Source organism: Euprymna scolopes, chromosome 24 (genome assembly GCF_053919585.1).
Source record: "Euprymna scolopes isolate OS-2025 chromosome 24, ASM5391958v1, whole genome shotgun sequence".
NCBI lineage: Eukaryota > Metazoa > Mollusca > Cephalopoda > Sepiida > Sepiolidae > Euprymna > Euprymna scolopes.
The window spans coordinates 83,080,764-83,104,733 of NC_136505.1; the positions used below are offsets into that span (position 1 = coordinate 83,080,764).

The 23,970-nt window shown below is 33.2% G+C and overlaps 1 protein-coding gene across 2 annotated transcripts in view; it reads right to left on the reverse strand.

Annotated features, from left to right (window-relative positions):
- Positions 1 to 1,044: 1,044 nt before the first annotated feature.
- The window catches only part of LOC145246810 (UV radiation resistance-associated protein-like), an 85,754-nt gene continuing 62,828 nt past the window's right edge, over positions 1,045 to 23,970 (reverse strand). For both annotated transcript variants that reach the window (XM_080108629.1, XM_080108630.1), the window contains 6 exons: positions 22,558 to 22,648; positions 18,892 to 18,952; positions 17,840 to 18,005; positions 15,797 to 15,875; positions 12,243 to 12,334; positions 1,045 to 1,951 (listed from right to left, as the gene is read on the reverse strand). In XM_080108629.1, the coding sequence (XP_079964755.1) occupies positions 1,129 to 1,951; positions 12,243 to 12,334; positions 15,797 to 15,875; positions 17,840 to 18,005; positions 18,892 to 18,952; positions 22,558 to 22,648 (1,312 nt within the window). In that variant the 3' untranslated portion in view covers positions 1,045 to 1,128. The remainder of the gene's footprint in view (positions 1,952 to 12,242; positions 12,335 to 15,796; positions 15,876 to 17,839; positions 18,006 to 18,891; positions 18,953 to 22,557; positions 22,649 to 23,970) is intronic.

The following is a 23,970-nucleotide window of genomic DNA, read 5'->3' on the forward strand; positions in this document are numbered from 1 at the left end:
AATGCCAAGCATTTATTTTTACAAGAAAAATGTTGATTAAATTAAAACTAAATTGAAAAGAAACAAAATAACCAAGTTTAATGAAATTTGTTATTTTACTGCATGTGAATGAATAATGTGTAACCTCAAAATTTGTACCCTTCAGTTAAAAACGGGGGGGGGGGCTGATTTGTATGCTAAATTTGATCCAATTATTCTGATATCATTACTTCTTGGGGTTTAGATTGAGCCTGCACCAATCTGTTGAAACTGAAAGCATTTTTGTTTGTTTTTTCATGAAATAAAAATAATTTATTGATAATTTAGAAAGAAACGTTTCTGGACACCCGATTCAATTATTAAAATGAAAATAACTTTTTTTACTTTAATCAAAACAAAAATAGGAATACCCCAGAATTAAGAAAAAATTCACCAAAACCAGAATTATCTGATTTTAAATGTAATTTTCAATATTAATCTTAATATAAAGTAATTATTTTATTAAAAAAACAAAAAAAAAAGAAACAAAAAAAACAAAAACACTATTCCTTTGTTTCAGGTTTCTTATACACATAGTTGAAACTGAGCATGATTACAAAGAGATAACATGAAGGTGTGAATGAAAGGCAGCTCTCAGTAAAAAATGAGATTTTAAATTTCCAGTTTTCTAGAAAGAAATGTGCACATTCAGGATTTTATCTTTGTGAAGGTGCTCCCTTCATTTTGACTACATGTATAAGACATTTTGACATAAAGTAATTATTTTTATTTATTAATTATGTTCATTTTATTAAAAACACAAAAAAAAAAAAAAAAAAAAAAATTAAAATTAAAAATTTCATTAAGATCAGAAAATTCTGATTAGTGGATTTTTTTTTTTTTTTTTTTTTTTCAATCCAATTTTTAGTTAAGAAGCAGGTTACTTTCACTTTACTTGCTTGTCCCTAAACGCAATCAATGCAATTTTGATGTTTTCATCTGCCTAACTATGAAAAAATAAATCGATTGACCCTCCAGTTAAAAAAAAACTTGAATAGAAAAAGAAAAAAAAAACAGCAAAAGGAATAGTTGTATCACATTTTTATGCAGATTTCCTGTTTTTTTTTAAATATATTTTTGTTTTTATCTTTACATCTGCCAGCTCAAATGTCAAATTGAATTCAAACTGTCACAGTCATTATTCCGATGAGTCTGATTATGACAAACATTATCAGGTCGATGCAACCAATAACTTTGCGATGACTCAGCAAGTATTGCAGCTGACAGAGTCGAATGCAGTTCGGAGTCTTCCTCTTGAGCAAGAGCTTGTTGGGAAGAAGAGATAGAGTTCTGTGGTAGAGACAAGGAAGAAACCAAGTGATAATGCTGAGGGGGAGAACAGGAAGAAGACTGAAGGTGGGACATAGCACTGTCACTGCTCGTCTCCCGCAGCAAAACAGGGCGTATTAGTTTGGGAGTTAAAGAACCTCTGTAAAGCAGCTTTGGACTTGAACTTGCTGAACGAATTGAAGAAACAGAGTCCGGGTCAGGAGAGATCTTTTTCAACCAGTGCTTGGTGCTGTCGTTTGAGACATCGCCACTACTACCAGCACTTCGGTTATGATCTGTGGTAGCAGGGTCACAAGTGACAGTGTTCAAGAAACTTTCATTGCTCAGACTGAAGACTTTTGAGACTGGCCTCTGGATTTGAAAGAAATGGTCGTCTGTCCCTTTGAACATGTCTTCAGTAACAGTTACAACACTGTTTGGCCCCGAGGGAGACGGAAGCTCTGAAGTGGCTTCTGTGGCGAGCTCTGTTGCAGCCTCAGGAGACAGTTTGGAGGATCCATCTACCACGCCGTGGAACTCATCAATCTCCTCACACACCACGGCTCCTGCGGCAGAATCAACAAGTAACATCTGACCAGAAGGAGATGTTGAATCCTGAAGGAAATTTGAGGGAACTGGACTTAAACGATGCAATGCTTGTTCACTGAAAAAAAAGAAAACAAGTTTAAAAATATTGATTAGGTTATAATGCGAGGAAATGAAACTTGACATCCTTAGAAATCATTAATCCACATGAGAAAAAGAAAAGGGGTTCATATGATACAAACACTTAAAATTTTGCTTCAGTGTATGTATAAAATGTTCAGCAGGTGCACTACTAGGTGTCAGAAACTGACCTTATGAATGCGTGAAAAAATATTGAATAATTCGACCCCCTATCTTTCCAAGCTTATAACTACTCGAAAAATGTAATTCAAACCCTATTTTTTTTTTCTTCAATTAAAGGAGCAAGGACCACGGTTTCATTAAAAAAAAGCGGTTAAAAAAAAAGAAAAAAAGGTTTTAAACTTTAGACTATTTACAGGTAAATTTCTAAAAAATACTTTTTGTTTTAAATTTGAATATATTTATATTGATCTTTTATCTTTAATTTGCGATATATAAAACTTTGCTGAGTAAATTAATTATTTACTTTTTAATAGACATTTCAAAATGGAGGGGGGAGCGTGAATTAAGAAAAAAAAACAAAAAAAACAAAACAAAAAAAACAAACGTTTATCTAAAATATATTCGGTTTATTGGAAAGAGCATAAAATTTCACACTGAAAAATTGAATCAATAGAAAAATTGATAGATTTTTAAAGTTTAAAAATTGAAAAATACTTTACTTGTAAAATTCAATTGATTTCATTACTGTTTTTTAAAAAAATAAAAAAATATTTCTATTTTTTTAACAACTTTAATAGTTTATTTTGGAAGTATATTCCATAAAGAAAATAAACAACCCACTTTGAAAAGAGAAATTACGAGTTTTTTTTATTTTATTTGCAGTTTCGTGTTAGGGGTGTCAAAAATTCCCAAAATTCTGATACACCTAGTGCACTACAACTCTTCAAGTTTCTTATTTTGATAGGAATGGGGCATTCTACTGGATGCCAGACATTCATTCACCCACTTTCTCATATATTCCAACAGAGATCTTGAAGATTTTAATTATTTTTAAAAGTGCAATTGTTTGAATCTGGCACTTGGTTCACTGAGTATATTCACCAGATAATTTTTGAAATTCTTTTTTATGAGTCTGGTTGCTCCTATAATAGAGATTTTCCTTAGATTCCAATTTCTTTTCATGTCAGACATAAAACTTTGGCATTTCATTATCTTTTTCTTCTAAGCTCAGTTTAACCCTGCATTGTTGGGGGACACTAAATTCTAAGTTTGCCTTTTTTATATTACCATGTCAGGTTTGTGGGGGAACCGGTGTGCAGTTTATATACCGATTGTATAGCTAGATCCCCTCTTTGTAGGTTACGTTCGGTTTATCAGCCTATCAACAGCTGCATGGTCATTTTAGGCCAAATAAGTTTTTTTTTTTTTTAAATTTTTTTTTTATTGGGGGTTGTCTTAGTAAAGTAGGTGTTCTTTGCTTTCCAGTATGTTGAGGGGAGATTGGAAGAAGGTTAGTAAAAGATATGGGTTGAAGTTTAAAATTTTTTTTTTTTTAAAGTAGATTTATATTTTGGAGAGATTTACCTCATTCAATTTAAAATGGTTTCATTTCTATTTTCAAAGAGATCTTTAATGTTGTTAGTGCTGTAGTGTTTATGGCGTATGGGAACTAAGTCAATGCAGTTAGTTAGAAAATGTTTAACGGTGTAGCTTTCTTGGCAAGGTAGGCATTCATGTGGATTTTCTCCTTTTAATAGGAATGAGTGGGTAATATTTGTGTGCCCGGTTCTTAATCTTGTAATAATCACCTCTTTCCGGTTTAGTTTAGATTGGGAACTCCATTGCCCAAGTGTACGTTTGATTTCTTGTAGCTTGTTTTTTTTTATAAGTGTTCCATTGTTGTTGCCATTTTGTTTTGATGCATAGGTTTACGGTTGGTTTAAAGTCGGTGTAGAGGATTTTTATGTTGGATATTTCCAGGTTTAATAACTCTTTAGAAGCTAGGTCAGCTTTTGTGTTTCCTAGGATGCCAATTGGTTTTAGCTCCGTCAATATAAATGTGTTCATAATCTGCATAGTCATGAAAGATGTCATGTATTTTTTCCATAATGATGGGTTTAATTGTGTTGGACTTGGGGTGTTTTGAAAGGTTTAATACTATAGTAGTACGTTTTGGATGTTCGGGTGGGTTTACAGAGGTTTTGGAAAGCCAGGGTGGATGTTTGAGTGTAGAAGCTTTGTGGATTTGCGAGATAGCAATTTTGGCTTCGGAGACCATAAGGCTTGATTGCTTTTTCTTTTTTTTGGAATAGGGTCTGGTGTCTGGGGTGAAAGATACTCTGGTATATAGGGCTCGAGGTGCTAGATGCAAGTTTTGTATAGTATTGTAGGGCTAATTTTGTCTGTCTCATTTCAAGTGTAGGTTCATTCGTTTCTGCATAGAGACTCGACTGGTGTAGTGGTAAACGCTCCAAGTGCAAGTCTGAGTTCTTGGTGAATTGTGTTGATTTCTCTGATGTAGGATTTTCTTGTTGCACTGTAGATAAAGCAGCCATAATCCAACTTTGATTTTATCAGTGTTTGGGAGATTTTTAGAATTGTTTCGCGATTAGCTCTCCAGTTTGTATGAGCTATGGTTCTCACAAGTTGCATCCTTTGGTTGCATTTTTTTCTTAAGTATTTAATGCGGGGTATGAAAGGGAGTTTTGTCAAAGGTGATTTCAAGATATTTGCATTGATTTGTAATTGCTAGTTTACTGTTAATTTTTAGCTCAAGGTCAAGACGCATTTTTCTATGTTGGCAGAAATGGACACATTTTGTTTGAGAAAAGCTGAAGCCGTTTTTAGTAGCCCAGCTGCTAATTTTGTTGATGGATAGTGTAGGTTTCGCTCAACAGTGTTCACATGTTTGGCCTTAAAATTTATGAGATTGTCAACATAGATGGCATAGTTTGTTCCGGTGTTAATGTTATGAGCTATATTTATTTTTACATTAAAAAGTGTGATTGAAAGAATTCCACTTTGGGGAACTCCCAGTTCTTGTTAGAAGGTTCTGTCACTCAGTCTTTGATAAATGTTGGCCTTTTAGACCTAGTTCATTCAGGTCTTAGTATTCTGTACTTCCAAGTGGTATCGAAGGCTTTTCTATGGCAAAGAAAACTGTTACCACATGTTCTTTGAGGATGAAGGCTTCTCTAATATAGGTTTCCAAATTTATGATGTGGTCAATAGGGCTTCTGCCCTTTTGGAAGCCTGCTTGGTGTTCAGAGATTAGGTGATTTATTTTCAATACCAGGTTAGTCTTCTATTGATCATTTGCTCAAGGGTTTTGCAGATGCAGCTTGTAAGTGCAATGAGACGGCAGTTTATTACATCTGAGGGGTCTTTTGAAGGTTTAGGTATGGGAATTATAATGCCGTGTCTCCAAGTGTCAGAGAGTTTTTCATTGATTCAGATATCATTGACAATTTTGAAGAGGTATTCTTTTGATTTAGTTGGCAATTCTTTTAGGAAGACATAGGGGATTTCATCGGGTCTGGTTGTTGAATTATGGGTGTCTTTGAGAGATTCTTCTAATTCATACATAGTAAGGATTTGATTGTAGTATTCAGTGTTGTCTGAATGGAAGCGGATTTGTTGTTGTTCTGCTTGGTTTTTGATGACTTGGAATTCTTTGTACCTATTAATTGGTGAGGAGTTTTTGGCAAAGTTTTCTGTTAAGATTTCAGCTATTTTTTCTTTGTTAGTGATTTTGACATTGTGATGGATGAGATGTTTATTAGCTTGTTTAGTGTATTTCCCAGTAATTTTGTTTATCATGTTCCATATTTCCTTAGGTTTGGTGTTTGAATTTAGTTGGCTGACATAAGTTTGCCATGTTGATTGCTTAGCTTGCTTAATTGTTCTGCAAGCTTTGGCTCTATTTTTTTTGTAATTTTCTAAATTTTCTCTAGTTGGTTGGCTATTAAATTTTCTGAGTGCTGTTCACCTGGCTCTGAGCACTTCTTTGCAATCTTTATTATATCAAGGCTTGTTATATCTTATTGATGGGGAGCTTTTAGGAATAGTTTTCTCAGCTATAATATTTAGAGTATTGGTGAAGTGGATGATGTCATCTTTTCTTGAATTAGCTTCTTGCACTAAGTCTGTGTGGCACATTTTTTTAAAAAATCTTCCTAGTTGGCCTTACGCAAGTTCCATCAGGGTGTTTTAGTGTCGTTCTCTGGTTCTTGACCTTCTAGGATGATTGGGAAGTGATCACTCTCACAGGTCTCATGATGTACTTTCCATTTATATTCTGTGAAGATGCTGGATTCAGATATAGTGAGGTCAATAGCCGAGAGTGTTCCAGAGCTAGGGTGAAGATAGGTGTTTGTTCCATTGTTAAACAGACATAGTTGGTTTTCATCTAGACATTTTTTTATAATTTTACCTCTTCTGCTTGTTTGTTCGTTTCCTCAAAGTTTATTGTGGCTATTAAAGTCACCCATGAGGATAAAAGGTTTAGGGAGTTGTTGGATCAATAAGTTCAAGTCTGTTTTATTTAAGTTTTCGTTAGTTGGCAGGTATAGGGAGCAGATTGTTAGCAGTTTTCTTAGACTGATGGTTACTGCAACGGCTTGTAGTGTTGTATTCAGTTTGGTTTCGCTTTGAATAATATTGTTAATTAGAATGGATACTCCTCTGGAAGCTCCGTTTCCTTGTTTGTGTATATAGTCATAGGTTGTGAAGCGAACAACCGAGCTGGTCGAAAGAGTGAGAGAGTCTCTCCAGCAGAGTCCGAAACGCTCTATGCGTAAGCGAAGTTAGTCCCTCGGTATGTACCGTGAGACTAGCATAGAGTGCTGGTGAATGATATCGGGGCTTACCCATACAGAATACAGATGCTGCAGACCCTTACAGCTTCAGACAAGAAGCAGAGGAGGGCTATGGCAGTCAAGATGCTCGAGAAGACACCAAGTTTCCTTAACCTTCTTTGGACCTTAGATGAAGCCCACTTCCATCTTGATGGAAAGGCGAACTCCAAGACAAATGACTTCTGGGGATCCTCCAAACCCAATGAAGTAGCCACCAAGCCCCTGCACTTTCCTAAGTGCACAGTGTGGGCTGCAATCTCGGCCAGAGTCATCATCGGACCAATCTTCATCGAAGAATCTACCGATATGTAGTGGTTTCTGAATTTTCTTATAAGTTTCTTGTAGGCATATGACTGCTGGGTATGGAGGCAATGAGAAGGTTCAATTTGTCGAAATTAGCCTTTTCACCTCTAATGTTCCATTGAAGAAATACTGGTTTATAGGTCATTGATGGTGAGGTTATGATCCCTCTGTGGTGTTTTTTTTTTTTTAGTCTTCAAGTTGATTATGGGTTTTAGTATTGGTGTTGATATAAGTGTAAGTTGTTGAGGGTTTTCAATTAGCTTTGTTTTTTTTTTTTCTATTTTTTGTTTTTTTCTTGTTTTTGGCTTTTCTTCTGTTTAGTCTTTTATTTAGTTTTTTTTTTTGTTTAGGGATCTGGAACTAGAATTAGTATGGGACCATATGTCCGTTTTGTTTTGGTTTTTCTTTTATTTTGACAGCGATTGATGGGGGGGTTCTTGATTTAATGTTTCTGTTTGGTGGTTTGGGTATTGTTTCCATTTCATCTTCAAGTTCAGTTTGATTTTTAGGGATTGGGGTTCTAGATCTGGAGTTTGAACGGGACCTTATAACTTTTGTTTTGGTTTTTCTTTTGATGGTGTTCGATAGGAAGATTCTTGTTTTGAGGTTTCTGTTTGTTGACTTGGATATTCAGTCTCCATTTCATTAGGTTCTGTTCAACTTTGAGAGTTTCTATTTTTTGTTTTGCTGGTTTATTATTTGGTTTTAAGAAAATTTGTTCTTGGGGACATCGGCCTTTAAGAGGGGAGGTTTGGGAGGAGACATACTTTAGGTTCTTTTCTAGTTTTAATTTTTCTAGTTTTTGAAAATGTTGTATTTTTAGTTTTTTTTGGAAGTTAAGCAATTCATTTGGTTCTAGATGTACCAGTTTTTCAATAAGTTCATATTTATCAGGCTGGTTGGTGGGATTTGTTTTTTTGTTATTTTTGCGTTTTATTTCTTATGACTCCTTCCACTATTGTCTTCGCTTCTAAGTAAAATATTTCGTTTGTTTTGTAGCTAAGATTTCTTTTTCAGTTTTCCATCATTCAGTTTTTAGAATAGGCAGGGTTGCTCGCCTTGGCAGTTTATACATTTGGACTCGCGGCATTCTTGTTCATTGTGACTTATTTCTTTAGAGCCACATTTAGTACACGTGAGATGACCTCTGCAGGCATCTCTATGGTGACCGGATTTTTGACAGTCAAAACATCTCAGAGGATCTGGGATGTATATTTCAACTGGTTCTATGGTGTAACCAATTTTAATTTTAGGTGGAATTTTTGTAGTGTTAAATGTAATAATAAGTATGGGTTGGTATTTTTTCTGAATTGTTTTTTATATAGTTTCTTATAGTTAATGACTCCTTGTTTGCTCAGTTCGTTCTGGATTTCTTCTGGTGAAGCAAGTGATAGTTCCCGGCTTCAGATAACTCCTTTGGATTGATTTAGTCTATTGTGTGGGGTGACTTTAATGTTATGGAAAGTTTTCATATTTTCTAAGTTTAGGCTTTGGCTTATTGTCTCAATCTCGATTAATAGGTTACCATCTTTTGTTTTTTAACCATTTTGGGGTTTATTGTCCTGGTTAGCACTTTCGATGAGAAAAGGGGACAATTTTGACCTCGGAGTTTCATCCAGTGATTCTAATGCATAGTACTTGGGGAAATCTGAATTCTCCTCACTTTCTAAGACCGATAAGGAGCGTTTGGGTTTTTGTTTTGACATAAATATGGATAAGAGTTTTGTTGCCTATGTTCTCCACCCACCTCAGAGCCCGATATTGAGACTTGTCAAGGGGGAAACCCATTCGCCTTGACAGAGTCAGGGCTCCACAGGCAGTATACTCAGTCAAGTAAGAAATACCGAACATCTGTCACTACCCAAATCTAGAGCGAAAAAAGTTGTGTTTGCAGCCATGTCGGAATTGGGTTCTACACTTGCTGATTAACTCTTGACCAGCGCTTTCAAACATCTACTTCAAGGGGGAAGTTTTGTTAGTTTCTATGGTTTTGTTTGAGAGGATTTCTTTTACTAATTTTAAAATTCTCAATTTAGTCCAAACCATTGACAGTAGACATAGGGCTTGACCTGACCAGCCAATTGATTATCTAACCAAGGTAAGGGCCAAAGTGATGTGTTGGGAAGAAGAAGCTCATGAACTTGTCCTCCAAGACTTTTAATCACCAGGATTCCGTTTCAAAGTGTCATGGGTCGCCACCCACAGCCAACAGGTGGCCCCATTGAGTGACTTTTACCCTCTGCAGGAAGGGGGGGGGGCAGTCGGTGTATTCTAATGCCCCACCGACAGAGCCTTTGGCAAAGTGGAGGTTACCACAGGGGCGACAACTGATGCGTTGGTTAAAAGTAGTATGCATGGATGTGTGTGTGGTTTGCTTACATACATGTTACATTAAGGCAGGTTCCTATAGGTTTAATAGCTCAGTCACATGTTTGTCTATGAATATATATTTGCATATGGAGGAAGGTGAAATAGGGTATGGTTTTCACAAATATATGTAAGCATGAGAGTTTTAAAGAAACATGTTCAGCAGCCGACATGGGTTTGTTAGCATGTGCAGGTGTTAAGTCCATCAAGATCAAATGATTAACATGCAGAGATCAAACGAGTGCTTAAATGATTAACATGCAGAGATGAACATAATTCTTTTTTATTACTTTGCTCAATCAAATCATACATAATTTAGTTTTTTTTTTTTTTTTTTTTTTTTTTCAAATCAAATTAAAATCAAATTATTCTAAACTAGTAAATGGGAGGGGGTGCACCCGGCCTAATCTGATTGTAAAATATGCTTACATATTTTAATTTATGCAAATTTCATATTATTACTAGGGATGTGACAACATATTCTTTTCATTGTTTTGACTCATTTTGTATTGAGTTAATATCTTATATTTTTTTTATATAGACAGATGTGGTTCTCAGTTGATTAAGTGTGTCTGTGTCAGATATATACCAGAGAGTCAAAAGAATGAAAAGAATATTGTTGTCACAGCCCTAATTATTACAGAGCCAATTCGCTATTTAAAAAAAAAATAAATAAAAAAAAATTAAATAAAAGACTTGGGTGCCATCAGCTAGAATTGAAATCAAAACATTTAGTCCTCCAGATGTGTTCCCTACCATTTCGGCTTTCAACAGACAAAGATTTCAAATTAAGCCACTTCTATCTATGAATGTGCATGTGTAAAACTAATAGAAATTTGAAATGAACATTTTGCATTTCAATTTGCTGATATTTCTGTACGCGTTATTCATCGATCCAACCAAACATTTTACTCGTTATACATTATCCTTCGTGTAGGATTACTATTTCCTGTTAATTTGAATGTTATGTAACCTGTAGTTTAAGAGTTTATTGGTGAAATATTTTCACATACATGTTTTATTCATCTAAATTTATATAGAAAGGCAAAACGTTTTTAATTTTGCAATCCTATTTTGAACTCAATTTAAGTAGGATAAAAAAGCTAAATATTTTCGTTTGGTCAGTCGGGTCATGTGGATAAAGCATTTGCCTTCAATTCCAATATTTTACACCATCTCACACTTGACAATTGGTTTTCTACTTAACCAATATCAATACGCAATTGTTTATTTATAATCGCTTTGTCTCGATTGAAAACATTCTTTTTGTAATTACTACTCTATTGCAATTTAAAGCAAACGAACTTCATTTGAATGGATATGCAAAAGAGAAAGATTTTAGAAAGCAGTTAGCATTGATGGGTACTCTCACTAGTGTAAAGGTCACATTTGAAATATTCAAGTTTTGCTATAGAAATTTTCAGAACTAAAAGACTATCTGATCAGTTTGAAATTTTGCATGGTGATTACTATTATCAAAGACCATCAGGTCTACACATCTAATTAAAAAAAATTAGAAATTGAAATTCCATTTAAATTTTCACTTTGAACAAACTTGAAATCAATGTGGGATTGGCTACAAGATAGGCCAAGTTCTCTACAATTAATAAAACAGTACTTATTGCCAAATGTGATTTTTCCCTTTTCTGTGACTTCATCATAGTACAGAATTGAGTTAATTTGGGGCTGCTTAGATCAAGTTTGGTGACAATTAGACAAGTGATATGGATGCTAACCTGTATACAAATAGTGACAAATTTGACTGAAAACAATCTTCTTGGTGGAGATAATAAAGACTAAAATTCGAGGAAATTTTGAGGAGTTGCCCTTTCTTATACTTCACATAAATCGAGTATTGACAAAAAATATTATTCTCAAAAGTGATTTTCCATATTAGAGATAGGGTTTAATAATATCATTGCTGTAATGTTGCGTCTTTGTGCTTATTTTGCAAGAACTTGCTGCACCCCCCCCCTTTAAATACTTCTGACCAACTCAATAAGCAAAGTCCCACCCATTCACTGTAGAGGTCCTTAAATATTAGAAAGCAACTACTTGTGCAGTTTATAAACTGTTATTCTTTAAGATGGTATTTTCTAATTAAAGTTAATTTTTATGGTATCTTGTTTATTAAATTGTTAGGTGAAATTAAACAGTTAAAAAATCCCTCTATCCATGTTAAGAATGACTTTCTAATGGTATTTCAACATGGTCTGTAAACTGCACAAGTACATAGTTTTCTTCTTCATACTGTTGCCTTTTGAATTCCCTTCCTGCTTATTGTTTCTCAGACTAACCAGACAAATTTAAATGTAATGTTAAACACCTCACTGCACAACTCTCAAATGTGCCTTCTAAATGGATTCTTAATTTACAATAAACTCTTCCGTCTCAGTGGCAATGAACCTTTTTTTGAGGTGAACTAAAAAAAGAAAAAAAAAAAAAAAAAAAAAAAAAAAGTGTTCATTTTTTTTTTTTTTTTTTTTTTTGCGTACTGAATTAAAGAGAAACTTATTTGATTAGTATTTCATCAATCCACTGAATAATTAAGTTATCAGCATTGTTTTAAGAAAATTAATGCATAAATGAAAAACACATTTGGATTATTCAGACTACTGTAACCTCTGAGCTTTAGATGTATCTTGTCAAATGAGAATCTTTCCGTTGAATTCAGGAAATCTGCATGAAACGCTTTATTTAATACTCATTCTGTGAGTTCAGCACTCAAGATAACAGCAATCTGAATAACCCAAATTATCAATTGTCATCCAAAAAAAATTCAGAAAAATGAAAACATACTTCCTAACACCTAAGCGAAGTTCCAAAAGTGATTTGAGGTTTGGTAAAGTTAACCGAAGATCAGCCGTTCCAAGTCCACAATACCATCGAAGCTGAAAGAATATAAAAAAAACTGAATCAACAGGTGACAGATTATAACCTTGAAAATTATTAACATTTCTTTATTAAACAAGTATTAAGCTTTAGATTGCACAACACTTGCCTCATAAACTGCGTAGCTACTATTATCAGAAAGTATCCATTGTTTCTTGAGACAAGGAGCCAACAATTATTTGTTTATTAGTTAGGGAAAGTAAATCTGCTGTTTGTAATCTTAAGGCAAAAGTTTATCGATAAGAAAAGTGTAATGGATTTGAAAAAAGTTTGAATTATGTATTTAATGAAAAAAGACTTTACCAATACAAATTAGGAATAATTTTTTTTATCATGTAATTGTTGTAGTGTCACAGATCCTCCTGTAGCCATCTTGCTCTATCCTTTATCAGGCATGTCTTTACAGGTGCATCATGAGTCTATGCGGTTGCCTCACTGAACTACATTTCTGTTTTGGCATCCACAAAAAAAAAACAAAAAACACCATTGATGAATTTCATGTTTAGCCCTCCAGCAGTGACCAACAAATCTGGTTCCTCTTTCTCTGATCAAGGCAGAGATGAGATGTCCTTAGGAGTTGCTCTCTCCCATGAAGTGCTGCATCCATGAGATGTTCTTAGCATCCTGGTGTACACACCATCAATTTTCTTTTCTAATGTTTTGGTAAAAATTCAGGTGCTACTCCCATATCAAAAGCAAAAAACAAATAAAAACTGATGTAACAATGGCTCTCTTGTGTCTGGAGAAAATGGTTTGTTGGAATTATGAAATTCCACTTGTAAGTTAAATACAATTTATTTGTGGCAGAAATATTAATTACAGACAATATTGAATGACCAAGCGATATTTGCCATGTTACTTTTTCTCCGTTTGTGCAGAAAATAAATTTTCCAGTGTTTTTTTTTTTTTTTTTTTTTTTAATTATCACCACGTGAGTTTTGTTTTGGAAGTTTGGTATTTAATCTAATCTCATCCATGTCCCCAGTTTTTGTTGCGTCTGAAAAAAAAGCTTGTTGGAATTATGGTATATTCAAGTAGACAAGCTCATTTAAAATTACATACAATTTATTCATGACAGAAACAATTATCTACAGAATGATATTCAGGCGTCAAACGAATCAGCCATATTGTCCCTGGCTCCTCTTCGAAACTCCCCAGTTTTTCAGGATCCATAAAGGGTGATAACTTTATTAGTTATTTCCCTTGTGATCGTTGTAATGGTCTCGAAAGACGGCACATTTCATCTCTGTAGGATGATTTAATTTCCAGATTGCTTTCATCTTTTCTAGTTTTGGCTTTACAAATTCACACATTTAGTTTACTCTGTAGTTTTTCTTTGCAGCTTTGGAGAAAACTCCGATTTAGGGAAGAAATATTTCATGTTTATTCAGGAAAATGTCTTTTGCTAAATGTTTGGTCATGAATCAAAAATCATGTTGATATCCTGATGAGTTGTCTAAGAGATTGTAACCTCCATACACAATTGGTTATGCATACTATTTATGCATGGAGCATTGTCATGTCAACAGATTCAGGATATGCAATGTAGGCATTTGAGATGGAATCTCGACACATTCTACAGGGTTTATGCATTGCAGTTGTATAGGAGTTGTAATCTATAATATAAATCTCACCTGTTGGTTTAAATGTAAACTTTCGACAGAGGCGACGGATTTTTATGAGATTGGTATCATTTTGAAGCTCAAACATGACATATCGAAAAATTGGCTAAAAACATTAATTTCTTCATCCTCAACTGGGCACTTTTCTACAGGAAGGGCTTGCTTTTTTTCGCCAATATTTTCGAAAGTCATCGCCTCTTTTCGATTGTCTAGCCTTAATTTGAACCTACATCACTTCCAGTTGATGGTGGACATAACAGTAAAGATATCACTTTTTTTTTTCATTTTATTTTCCTCCTTTGTGGTACGGGATCGAGCCTCCTACTACCACTTTTTTTTTGCGCTCGCAATTTTCTTTTTTCTCAACCAACACCCTTACACACACCTCCACTTTCTTTTTCGCCTTCGCACCATGGGTTCGAGCCTACCTGCCAACTACAATTTTTTTTTGGCTTAACACACCTACAAACACCTGGGCATCCAGGCTAGCAATAACTATAAAGTCCACAAATAATAAAGAGATTAATCTTTGTTTCAGGTCTCTCAGAAAGAGGATGCTTGTCTAATTCAGTTTAGAATTTCCCTGCCAATGCTGAAGTCAGAGGAAACTTCCTAAATCTTTGAATGATTCCATTATGAGTGGTTTGTTGAAGATTAGTGAATACCACTTAAGTTTTTGTCCTATTCATAAAGCAACTAAGTCTACCATACACCTGTACAGTAATTGTGTAAATAGCCTCTCCTGCTTCTGATGCGTGTCTGCCACAATTGAAATGATCTGCATATTGTAAGCTCCATAGTAAGTTCATTAGTCATTTTGGTATAAGAGATATTAACTTGATAGTAATACCACTCTCTCATATATATATATATATATATATATATATGACTTGTGTAAAATACAAAAGTTTGAATTATCCATACATAATAAAACAAGATTTAGTTTGAAAATCAATAGCTTTGACTAAAGTTACATTACCTGAAAGTACTTTGTTCAAACTCCTCAGCTTAACTGTCACAGGAAACATGAGTTGGAACAGATAAATTGAGAGCATTGCCAAGGCTGCTGCAAAGGTGGGCTCTCTACCATGTTAGGACGTTACTCACGCCTGAAAACATCCTGTACCGCTACAAGGCCACCATTCGCCTATGTATGAAGTACTGTTGTCACATTTGAGCTGGTGCATCTGCTACTAGTCTCAGTCCTGGACAGGGTTCAAAAGAGTCGGCAACCTGATAGGTCCTGCATTGTCATCTAAGCTCCAACCTCTGTCCCATCAATGAAATGTTGCACTCGACATAAATACTGCCGACAAACAGTAAAGTCCCACCCCTATATGTAAGAGCCTTCTACTCAAATAGCTTCTTCAGGACTGCTAGACTTTGGAATTGCCTTCCGGGTTCCTGTTTCCCAACTGTACATGCAGAAGTTCAAGGGTAATGTGAACAGACATCTCACTGCTCAACTCCCTACATAGTATCCTTGCAACGTATGTCTGATAGTAGACCCTACATCAGTGGCGATGTGTGCCTTGTTTGGGGTGAAAAAAAAAAAAAAAAAAAAAAAAAATCTTCTTGAAGTCTTTAAGATAAATTCTTTTAACCACGAATCAAAACTGACCGGAAGTAATAGTAGCAGATACTCTTGACAACCACAGAGACTTTATATAGTTTAAACTAAAATTCTGTAGAGATTTCCAAGACCATGAAAATTTGAGAAAAAAAAAAAAAAATTGCTACTATTCCTCTAAATTTATGGAGTTTTGTTTATATACTTAAATAGTCTAACATAATTATTGTATTGTTCTTGGAAAATTGTGAGACTATTTTTTATCTTACCTGACTGATGTTTTTATTTAAAAGGAAAACACCGTATTGAAAGTAGAAATCCTTCTTTCCTTTACTGTACAAAGGAAAACTGAAAATACAAGAAATCAAAAATGATTAGTAAAAAAGTAAAAATACTATCAAGAAATTTCCCTTTCATTATGTTCTGCTATATTCATTTATCTATGTATTTTATGTTATAAATGTTATTAATTATAATACTAGATGTATATTAACATGACAAAATTGTTTCTTTAAACACGATTCTCATTGTCTATTTCAGCATAATCACACTGACATTTGTTTTGTGCAGTGTGTAAATAAGAATCAAGTATACGCAACATGACAGCCAGTGACATTATCGGTTTTCGTGAGTTGGTTCTCATGAAGATCAGTATTTCTTCATTGTTGCCACACTAACACTTATCTCACTAAGGATTGTTTTGCCTGGATTTTGCAGGATTTTTATTGCAGCTCCTCTGCAAATTTTATTGTGAAGAAAATGCCACTGCGTCCACATTTCCATTGCAATTCTCGCAGAGTTGTAGTCAAGATCTACAAATTTTTGCCATGAATCATGATGCATGCTACTCCTTTCCAATATTTTGACATTTTGCAGTTCGTGATCTTCAACTCTCAAACCCATCATCAACATACAGAACAGTTATCTGTAGCACTTTAGTGCTATTAAATAATTCAAACGGTTCTTTTTAAAACGAAATGACCATTTAAATGATCAAATTTGTCTGGAACACTATATAATATAAACTAGTAATTCTATATCTAAGGTAGGTCGCATGTTTGCATGTATTAAACTAAAAGTCAAAACTACACAAAATACACTTGCAAACCTTATATTTATGGATTTAGTAGGAGGCCGAACTGGTTATGAAAAAAAAAAAAAAAAAAAAAAAAAAAAAAAAAAAAAAAAAAAGAAAAAGAAAAAAGTTATATGCATCAAATTCTTCAAATATTTAGTGTTCTTTTGTAAAGAAAAAACAAATAATATCAATGTTTGGTGCATTTAAGTTAGGAAACCAATATCTTCAGACAGTCTAATCTGGTAGCACTAGGAAAAACACTAATATTCATTCTCTTGGGGTCACCAGGAATAACATTCATACTTTGGGTGGGCCGGGAGTGGGAATTAAAATACTTTTCATTCTTACTGGTAATTGCATCAAAAACACTGAAACCAAGTTTAACAGTCAGGGGGTAGTTGGCTGGAAAGGAAACAGAGGAGGAGAGTCTTTTGGAGGTTAAGGATCAATAATAATCAATATTATAAATGGGAGCTTCCACCGGGTTATAGCTGACAGGACAAGAACAACTTACCGCTATAGATTAAATAAAAGGTTTAGTTTGAAATTATGTGTAGTTTCCGTTTAAAATGGTGTACTTGAAAAAAATCAGGTTATATATTGTCTGAAACGTAAGAACCAACCAAAGTAACAATAATCCAAATCCCAACTCTCCAATTTTTGGACCCTTCCCTAATCCAAAGCATTAAAACTGAAATGGCACTCACTCTAGATAGGTTAACCGGACTTCCTTCAAAGGAGGAAGTCCTATAGGTACATCAAATTCACAAGCAGTCTTCAGGGAAGAGAGGATGTTAGGTTGCTGCAGTTTTTACAGGGAGATGTTCGGTCAGCATACAGCATCTTATATTTCACAATGGTCACTTATCTGGTACTGGCAGACTCCGTATTACTTAACTTTGGTGATCTAATGAGAACTAATATGTTGCCGTGATTATACAGTATATTTAGTCATTAAAATACTTTCAAGAATTCATAAATGTACCAAACACTGTTCCTACATCTAATGACTTATGAACACAATTGTATATCTACAAGATGTTCTGAAATCAATTATCAGTGATGAACACATTGTAGTTTGAGTTTTAAATCATCATACCTACTTCACCAATAACCCAAGCATTTCTAAAAAGATAGTTCTTAGAATGCAGCATCATGCGATACATCACAAACATTACAAAACTGAATGGTCTAATTATTGAACACTTAAAAACAAATAAATATAGGGACTTACTTCCGTTCTTTCTCAGTCAATTTCGTGTGAATATGATCCTTGATTTGGGACCGAGAACCCCGGTAGTCAACAGGATATCGCAGCGGCAAGTTTAAAATACGAGACAGCATCAAAATCATGTGACACGTGTAACCAAGTCCAGCAGCAATCATGGTATCATCATGGCCTGTATGAAAGAGTATCACGCAAATCAAGGGAGATGGTCAATGCGAGTGGATATAGACAGTAGGGTGTTGAAAGCCCTGAAATTGTATCCCTTGCGTGGGGCAGTGTAATAGCAGGAAAATTGACAGAGGAGTAGTATGAGCAGGTGATGAATAAAAAAAGAGTAAAAATAACTGATATTTAATGAAAATTGTTTATCTGAAGCATTGTTGAAATTTCTATTTGAAAATTAAAGTTGTTAAAAGTCATATATACAATGCAAAGAAATGGCTTCATTACTTTAAGTTTCAAATACAAATTGAAACTGCTTCAAAAAGAAAATTTCATATTTTTGTGGCATCAAATGACAATTTTAGACACCACCACGTAATATTTAGATTTATGGCAACTAGTAAGATAAAAACAAAAACACAATATATATAAAGCCTTCTAACGGCTTTTAGTTTTTTTTTTTTCTTTGTCACAAAATTTAAAATTTGCTATGCACAAACTAACAACTTAGAAATACTTTAATGGAAAGTGCTCCAACAAACTTGTAGCACTGGTGTCTGACATAAATACTCCCTCCCCCAAACTCAACAAAATCTCACCTCTTCACTGTAGAGATTCCAGACATCCTACTTTAATTTCTTGCATTTCTAGATTTTGGAATTCCCTTCTGGTTTCCTGCTTCTCTGTACTAACATGCAGAAATTTAAATGTAATGCAAACATATCTTGCTGCTCAACTCCCTACTTAATAATAATCCCTTATATCCCAGTAGCAATTAGTCTTGTTTGTAGTAAATAAGAGATATTTAAAATAACTTTATGAAAAAGAATGAAAAATATTTGGATGACAAAAAGTAAATAGCAAAGTTGATACCAATTGTAAGAAAAGTGACTTGCCTTGTATTTCCTCAGCATTTGGAAGTTTTACATCACAGATGAAAAATTCTTTTTTGGAATTCTAAAAAAGATTAAGACATGGTATTACAAAAAATTAATAAAACAGTGACTCATCTTGAAAAAACATAATAAGCGAATAATAATCTATTATATAAAAGTTAGTTGTGTATATGTGCATGTCCAGTTAGGATTTGCCATATTCTTGATCAGCATTGTCTCGGATAAATAATGTATAATAATAAAAAGTGATGAATTTTTCATCAAGGAGTTACTTCCCTTATGTTGACTCATTACCTGAGAAATATATATAATATACTAGACTACCCGTGACCCGTTGGGTCAGTATCCTATATTAGCTACGGAATTCATGTATGAGCGTGACACTTGTGACGTAAAGAAAAGTTTTTTTTTTGACATAATATACTTTCATAGAAATGTTTCTGTTAAAATGAAAAGAATATAGATAGATTTCTATGAGTTGTTCTGTTTATTATAATTGATTATTTTTGAAAAAATTTTTTTTACAGTTACTGAATTATAAGTGGTTGGCCATACTTATAGGTAAATGTGCACTGAACAGATACCATAATACTCATAGTTAAATTTTGATATGTTTTTTTTTAAGTTTTTTTTTTTTTTTTTTTTTTTTTACATCGTTCATTTCTGTATTAGGTTTAAGTTATTTTAAACCCCACTCTTCCTATGTTAAATAATAATTTTGAAATAATACCGTTAATATTTCAGTGCGGAGGTCAAAATCTGCAAAAGAAGCGATTTGTGTTTATATTTGTTTACATTGTTATGGGTTAATGTTTATGTGCGCATGCGCAACCGGATATCGTAAACCGGAAAGTGGGTTACATAGATAGTTACAAGGTCATTTGAGTTTTATAATTATATATACACTAGCAGGAAGATTTGACATTGGTCCAGATTGAATGAGGACCAAACGAGTCACTCCTACATTTTATGGTCATTGAAATAGCCCATTTTTCAATCAAATCAAGTGATTACCTGCTTTAGTTTGAGACCCTTCTCAGTGCACTGGGAAGAAGCTTCACATGCCTCCCCACGGTGACAATTCACAATACAGTGGAATCTCCATTGCACTGTAGAGAACCTACTGTTCATTTTATATGTCAAACCTTTTGGCTTGTGTGGTAATGAAAACTTCTCAAATGCACTTGTGAGGTTAGGCTGTGTAAGGTTAACTAATCAAAATCGTCCGTTCCTTCTTTCACTGGATTATTTTGATTATCGATGCTTATTGAAGACATTCTGATACAAAACCTATCTAAGAACACTGCCAGGCACATAAAGTACTTTTGTGTGAAATTTCATAAAAATCACCCCAGTCTTTTTAGAGTCCATAGGGAACAAACTCGCACACAAAGTTCATATATATATATATATATATATATATATATTTTCATTTACCATCCAAATGAATGCATTGACGATGATACGTACGACTTTTAGAAGGTGAACCATTAAAAGATACATCTGCCTTATTTTTGGTGTCTTTAGAAAAAAAAAGACCCACCCAATATTTTTGCTGATGAGGGAACTGTTTCAAAAAACTATGATAAAATTATTGTCCAAGACTCAATGTCTATCACAAAAACAGTTTCTGAAACGATCATACAATTTATTGATTTTGTTTGTTCTTCCTTATGAAACAGATTTTTAATTTTAATTATCAATCATCTTAATATTAAAATAGTTCTAGGATATATAAATGCCTATCGAGCTTATTATATATCTACATTACAACAAGCACTGTTTTCTTTTAATTGTATTAATGAATGTACTAATGCATTAAAATATACTCTACTCTTTAGACTCTTGTTCTAATCCCCTAAGTATAAGAAAGCAATGGGTTAGGTGCAGAAGAGGGAGCAGGTGAAGTGAGATGGAGATTTATGTTCTAATTTTAATCAAAATTATTTTTGCCCTGAGTAAGACCTTGACTAAGGAATTAAATAAAAGAGGATCAAAACCCAAGACACTTAAATATTCAGTTTCAGCAGATTAAATAATAAACAAAAAATAAAATTATCAGCATGAAGTTTATAAGCAAAGGACTTTGAAAATTAAAACGGAGATATTTAAAAAAAACAAAAACAAAAACAAACAGTAAGCCAAAACATTTACAGGTTTTTACATTCAATTTTTTTCTTATTTCATTTAATTTGTTCAAATGTATAAGAAAATTAAGTTTTATCAATGTGGACAATTTTAAGTGTATAATAATTTTTCATTTTTCTAAAAAACATCTAATTAAAATATTCAGCTATCAACAATGAATGACACAAATGAAATCTTAGCAATTTATATAAAAACTACAAAATTTTAGTGCTACGAGTTGTCACAATTCAGCATTAAATATGAATGCAAATTGTGTTCAGTTCATTTATTCTTCATATTTTGTTTAACATCATTTTACATGCATTTGTAAATGACCAATATTTCAAGATAATTTTCATCTTTAAAAGATTTGATCGGTTTTGTTTGCATACCTAGTTACAATATTTTGAATGCACACTTTAAGAGATGCTGTTGGTTTAAAGACAGATGTTACTCTGACCACAGCATTCAATGCTTTGGTATGAGTAAAATCGACTTTATTAAAAAAAAAAAAAAAAAAAAAAAAAAGACTTAATTCAACAAGTTTATTCTTGATAAGGCTTGTACTTAATGCAAAACATTGAATCTAATCATGACTCCATGTTAATCTTTAAATTAACCTGTCTTTTTTGCCTTTTCCTTATTGGTTATGCACTAATATATATATATTACACATACATCCACGTGTGCGTGTGTGTACACTCTGAAAAAGTGATAAAATTGATGTTTCAGTGTTTAATCTATATATATATATATATATATATAAAAGCGAAAATGTGTGTATGTATGTTCGCTTTTTGTGCATGTCTGTAAAAAGCTTTTTTCGCTGACTTCTCGGTTGGCTCCTTAAAACTTTTTATATCACGTCTAAATCATAATATCTAAGAGTTAACGAGGGTCGCCTGTCTATTTAATTTACTCGACTTAGAAAAGATAAATATTCAACATTTTTCGATTGTCACATGTGCATTAAGCTTTTTCGTATAATAAAAGCGAAACTAATTCTGGCAGCATTTTTCCGGAAACGTCTGAAAGCAATCAGATTTGATCAATGTGGAGTTTCTCCTTATATCAGACAATTTCTATTCAATTTGGACAATCCCCTTTTTATGGGGAGCTGGTTTTCCCCACAACATCTTGGGGAAACAAAAACATTAAAAAGATGGATCAATTTTTTTATAATTATCAAATACGCTGATTTCTACTCATCTGTCATGATTTTTTCTTCATCACACGACCACGTCATCTGTCATAATGATTTTTTTTTTTTTTATCACACGACCACATCATGTCATTTTTTTTCATCACACGACCACGTCCAAAATATTTATTCCTAGTTGTTGAGATTTCAATTTCATCAGCTTAACTCCTTTTCAACTATGGATCTGTAGACACTTATTTTTTTCACAAGGATTCGTTGTACATCAACTTATTTTACCCATAAATGAATTAGATTCAACAAGATTTGAACCTGGTTTGTCACTAGTATTCATGTCACATTAACCATTCTTCAGAATATAAGGGAAATGGAAAACTTACCTCAGTTATAGGATAAATATATTCAGCTAATTCAGTTATTAATTGTTTCCGCCTAATCCACAGCTGGGCATTTTCTTTAACCACATGTTCTCTGAAGAAAAAAAAAGAAAAAAAAAAAAGATAGTTATAAAAGGTGAGGAGAGGAGAGAGTAGAGTCAAGTAAAAAGGTTGCTTTGAAATGGAGCGGGGGGGGGGGGGGATACGTGGAAGATGCCAATCAGAGGCAAATATAATGCAGCTCACAAATCACTTCACTTTCTCCTTTACAATATTTTAAGACAGCAGATTTCATGAAATTAGATATTGGCTCAGTTTTTCTTAACGTGAATTTGTTTATTGCAGTGAAAGAACTAGTAAAGAGATTGAGAGTTTGATTTTCACAAGGAATCTATGCTTTTGATATTTATTTAATTTTCAAACTAACTACATGTCAGACAAAGATGAATTTATGGCAGGGATGAGGCAAGTCTAGGTCATGTCCACTCCTCGATAAAGATTATCTATTAAATATGGCAGATTAAGATGTTTTCGCTTCCTCATAAAGTGGATTTTTTTTTTTTTAAGTAGACTTAATTGGACTTGCACCAATTCTTTAAGTAAAGAAAGGCCACAAAGATGAAGGTGCAAAAAATACTCAATTTTCTAAATCCTTTTCACATAAAACCAGCAAAGAAAAAAAAAAAAAAATACAAGACCTGATAAAGAGATAACATGTTTTCTAATATCAATAGAGTAGAAAAAATTGGAAATTGAATAAAAAGATGGCAACAAATAAAAATAGGAGATGGAAAAAGAAAGCAGATAAAATTGGAGGATTATTATTGAAGTCAAAATCTGTTACAAAAACATGCTTCGATCCTTCCTTTTCAAATTTGATTTTTTTTTTTTTTTTTTTTTTTTTAAAATAGAGTATAAAGAATTGTTAAAGATTTGTGTATGTTTTTTTGTTTTGTACTGATTTCTGATGTATAAGAAAACATCCGAAATCAGTACAGTCAAAGTTTGGTATGAAAACCAATTTAATGTTTTACAAAAAATTCAAAGCCATGTCTTTACATTAATTTTACATTTTCTCTAAAATTTACAGAAGACAAAAACGAATATATTTTATTTGTGCATTTATTTTATTAGAAATGTTCAAATCAAAAACTTATAATACGATTACCTTTAAATCAAAAATTGAAATTTTTACATGTTAAAATTGAAAGGAGAAATGGAAATATTTTTGTTTATGTCATAGAGCTTAGATTTTTTTTTGAAGTTTAACAAAAATACAAGTACTTGTTTAAATTTTGAATGATTTCCATTGATGCAAGGTCTACAAGTGTTAAAAAAAAAAAAAAAAAAAAAAAAAAAAAAAAAAACCTTTTAGTTTTGATTTCAACTTTTGAATTAGTTTAAAGGATTAGCATT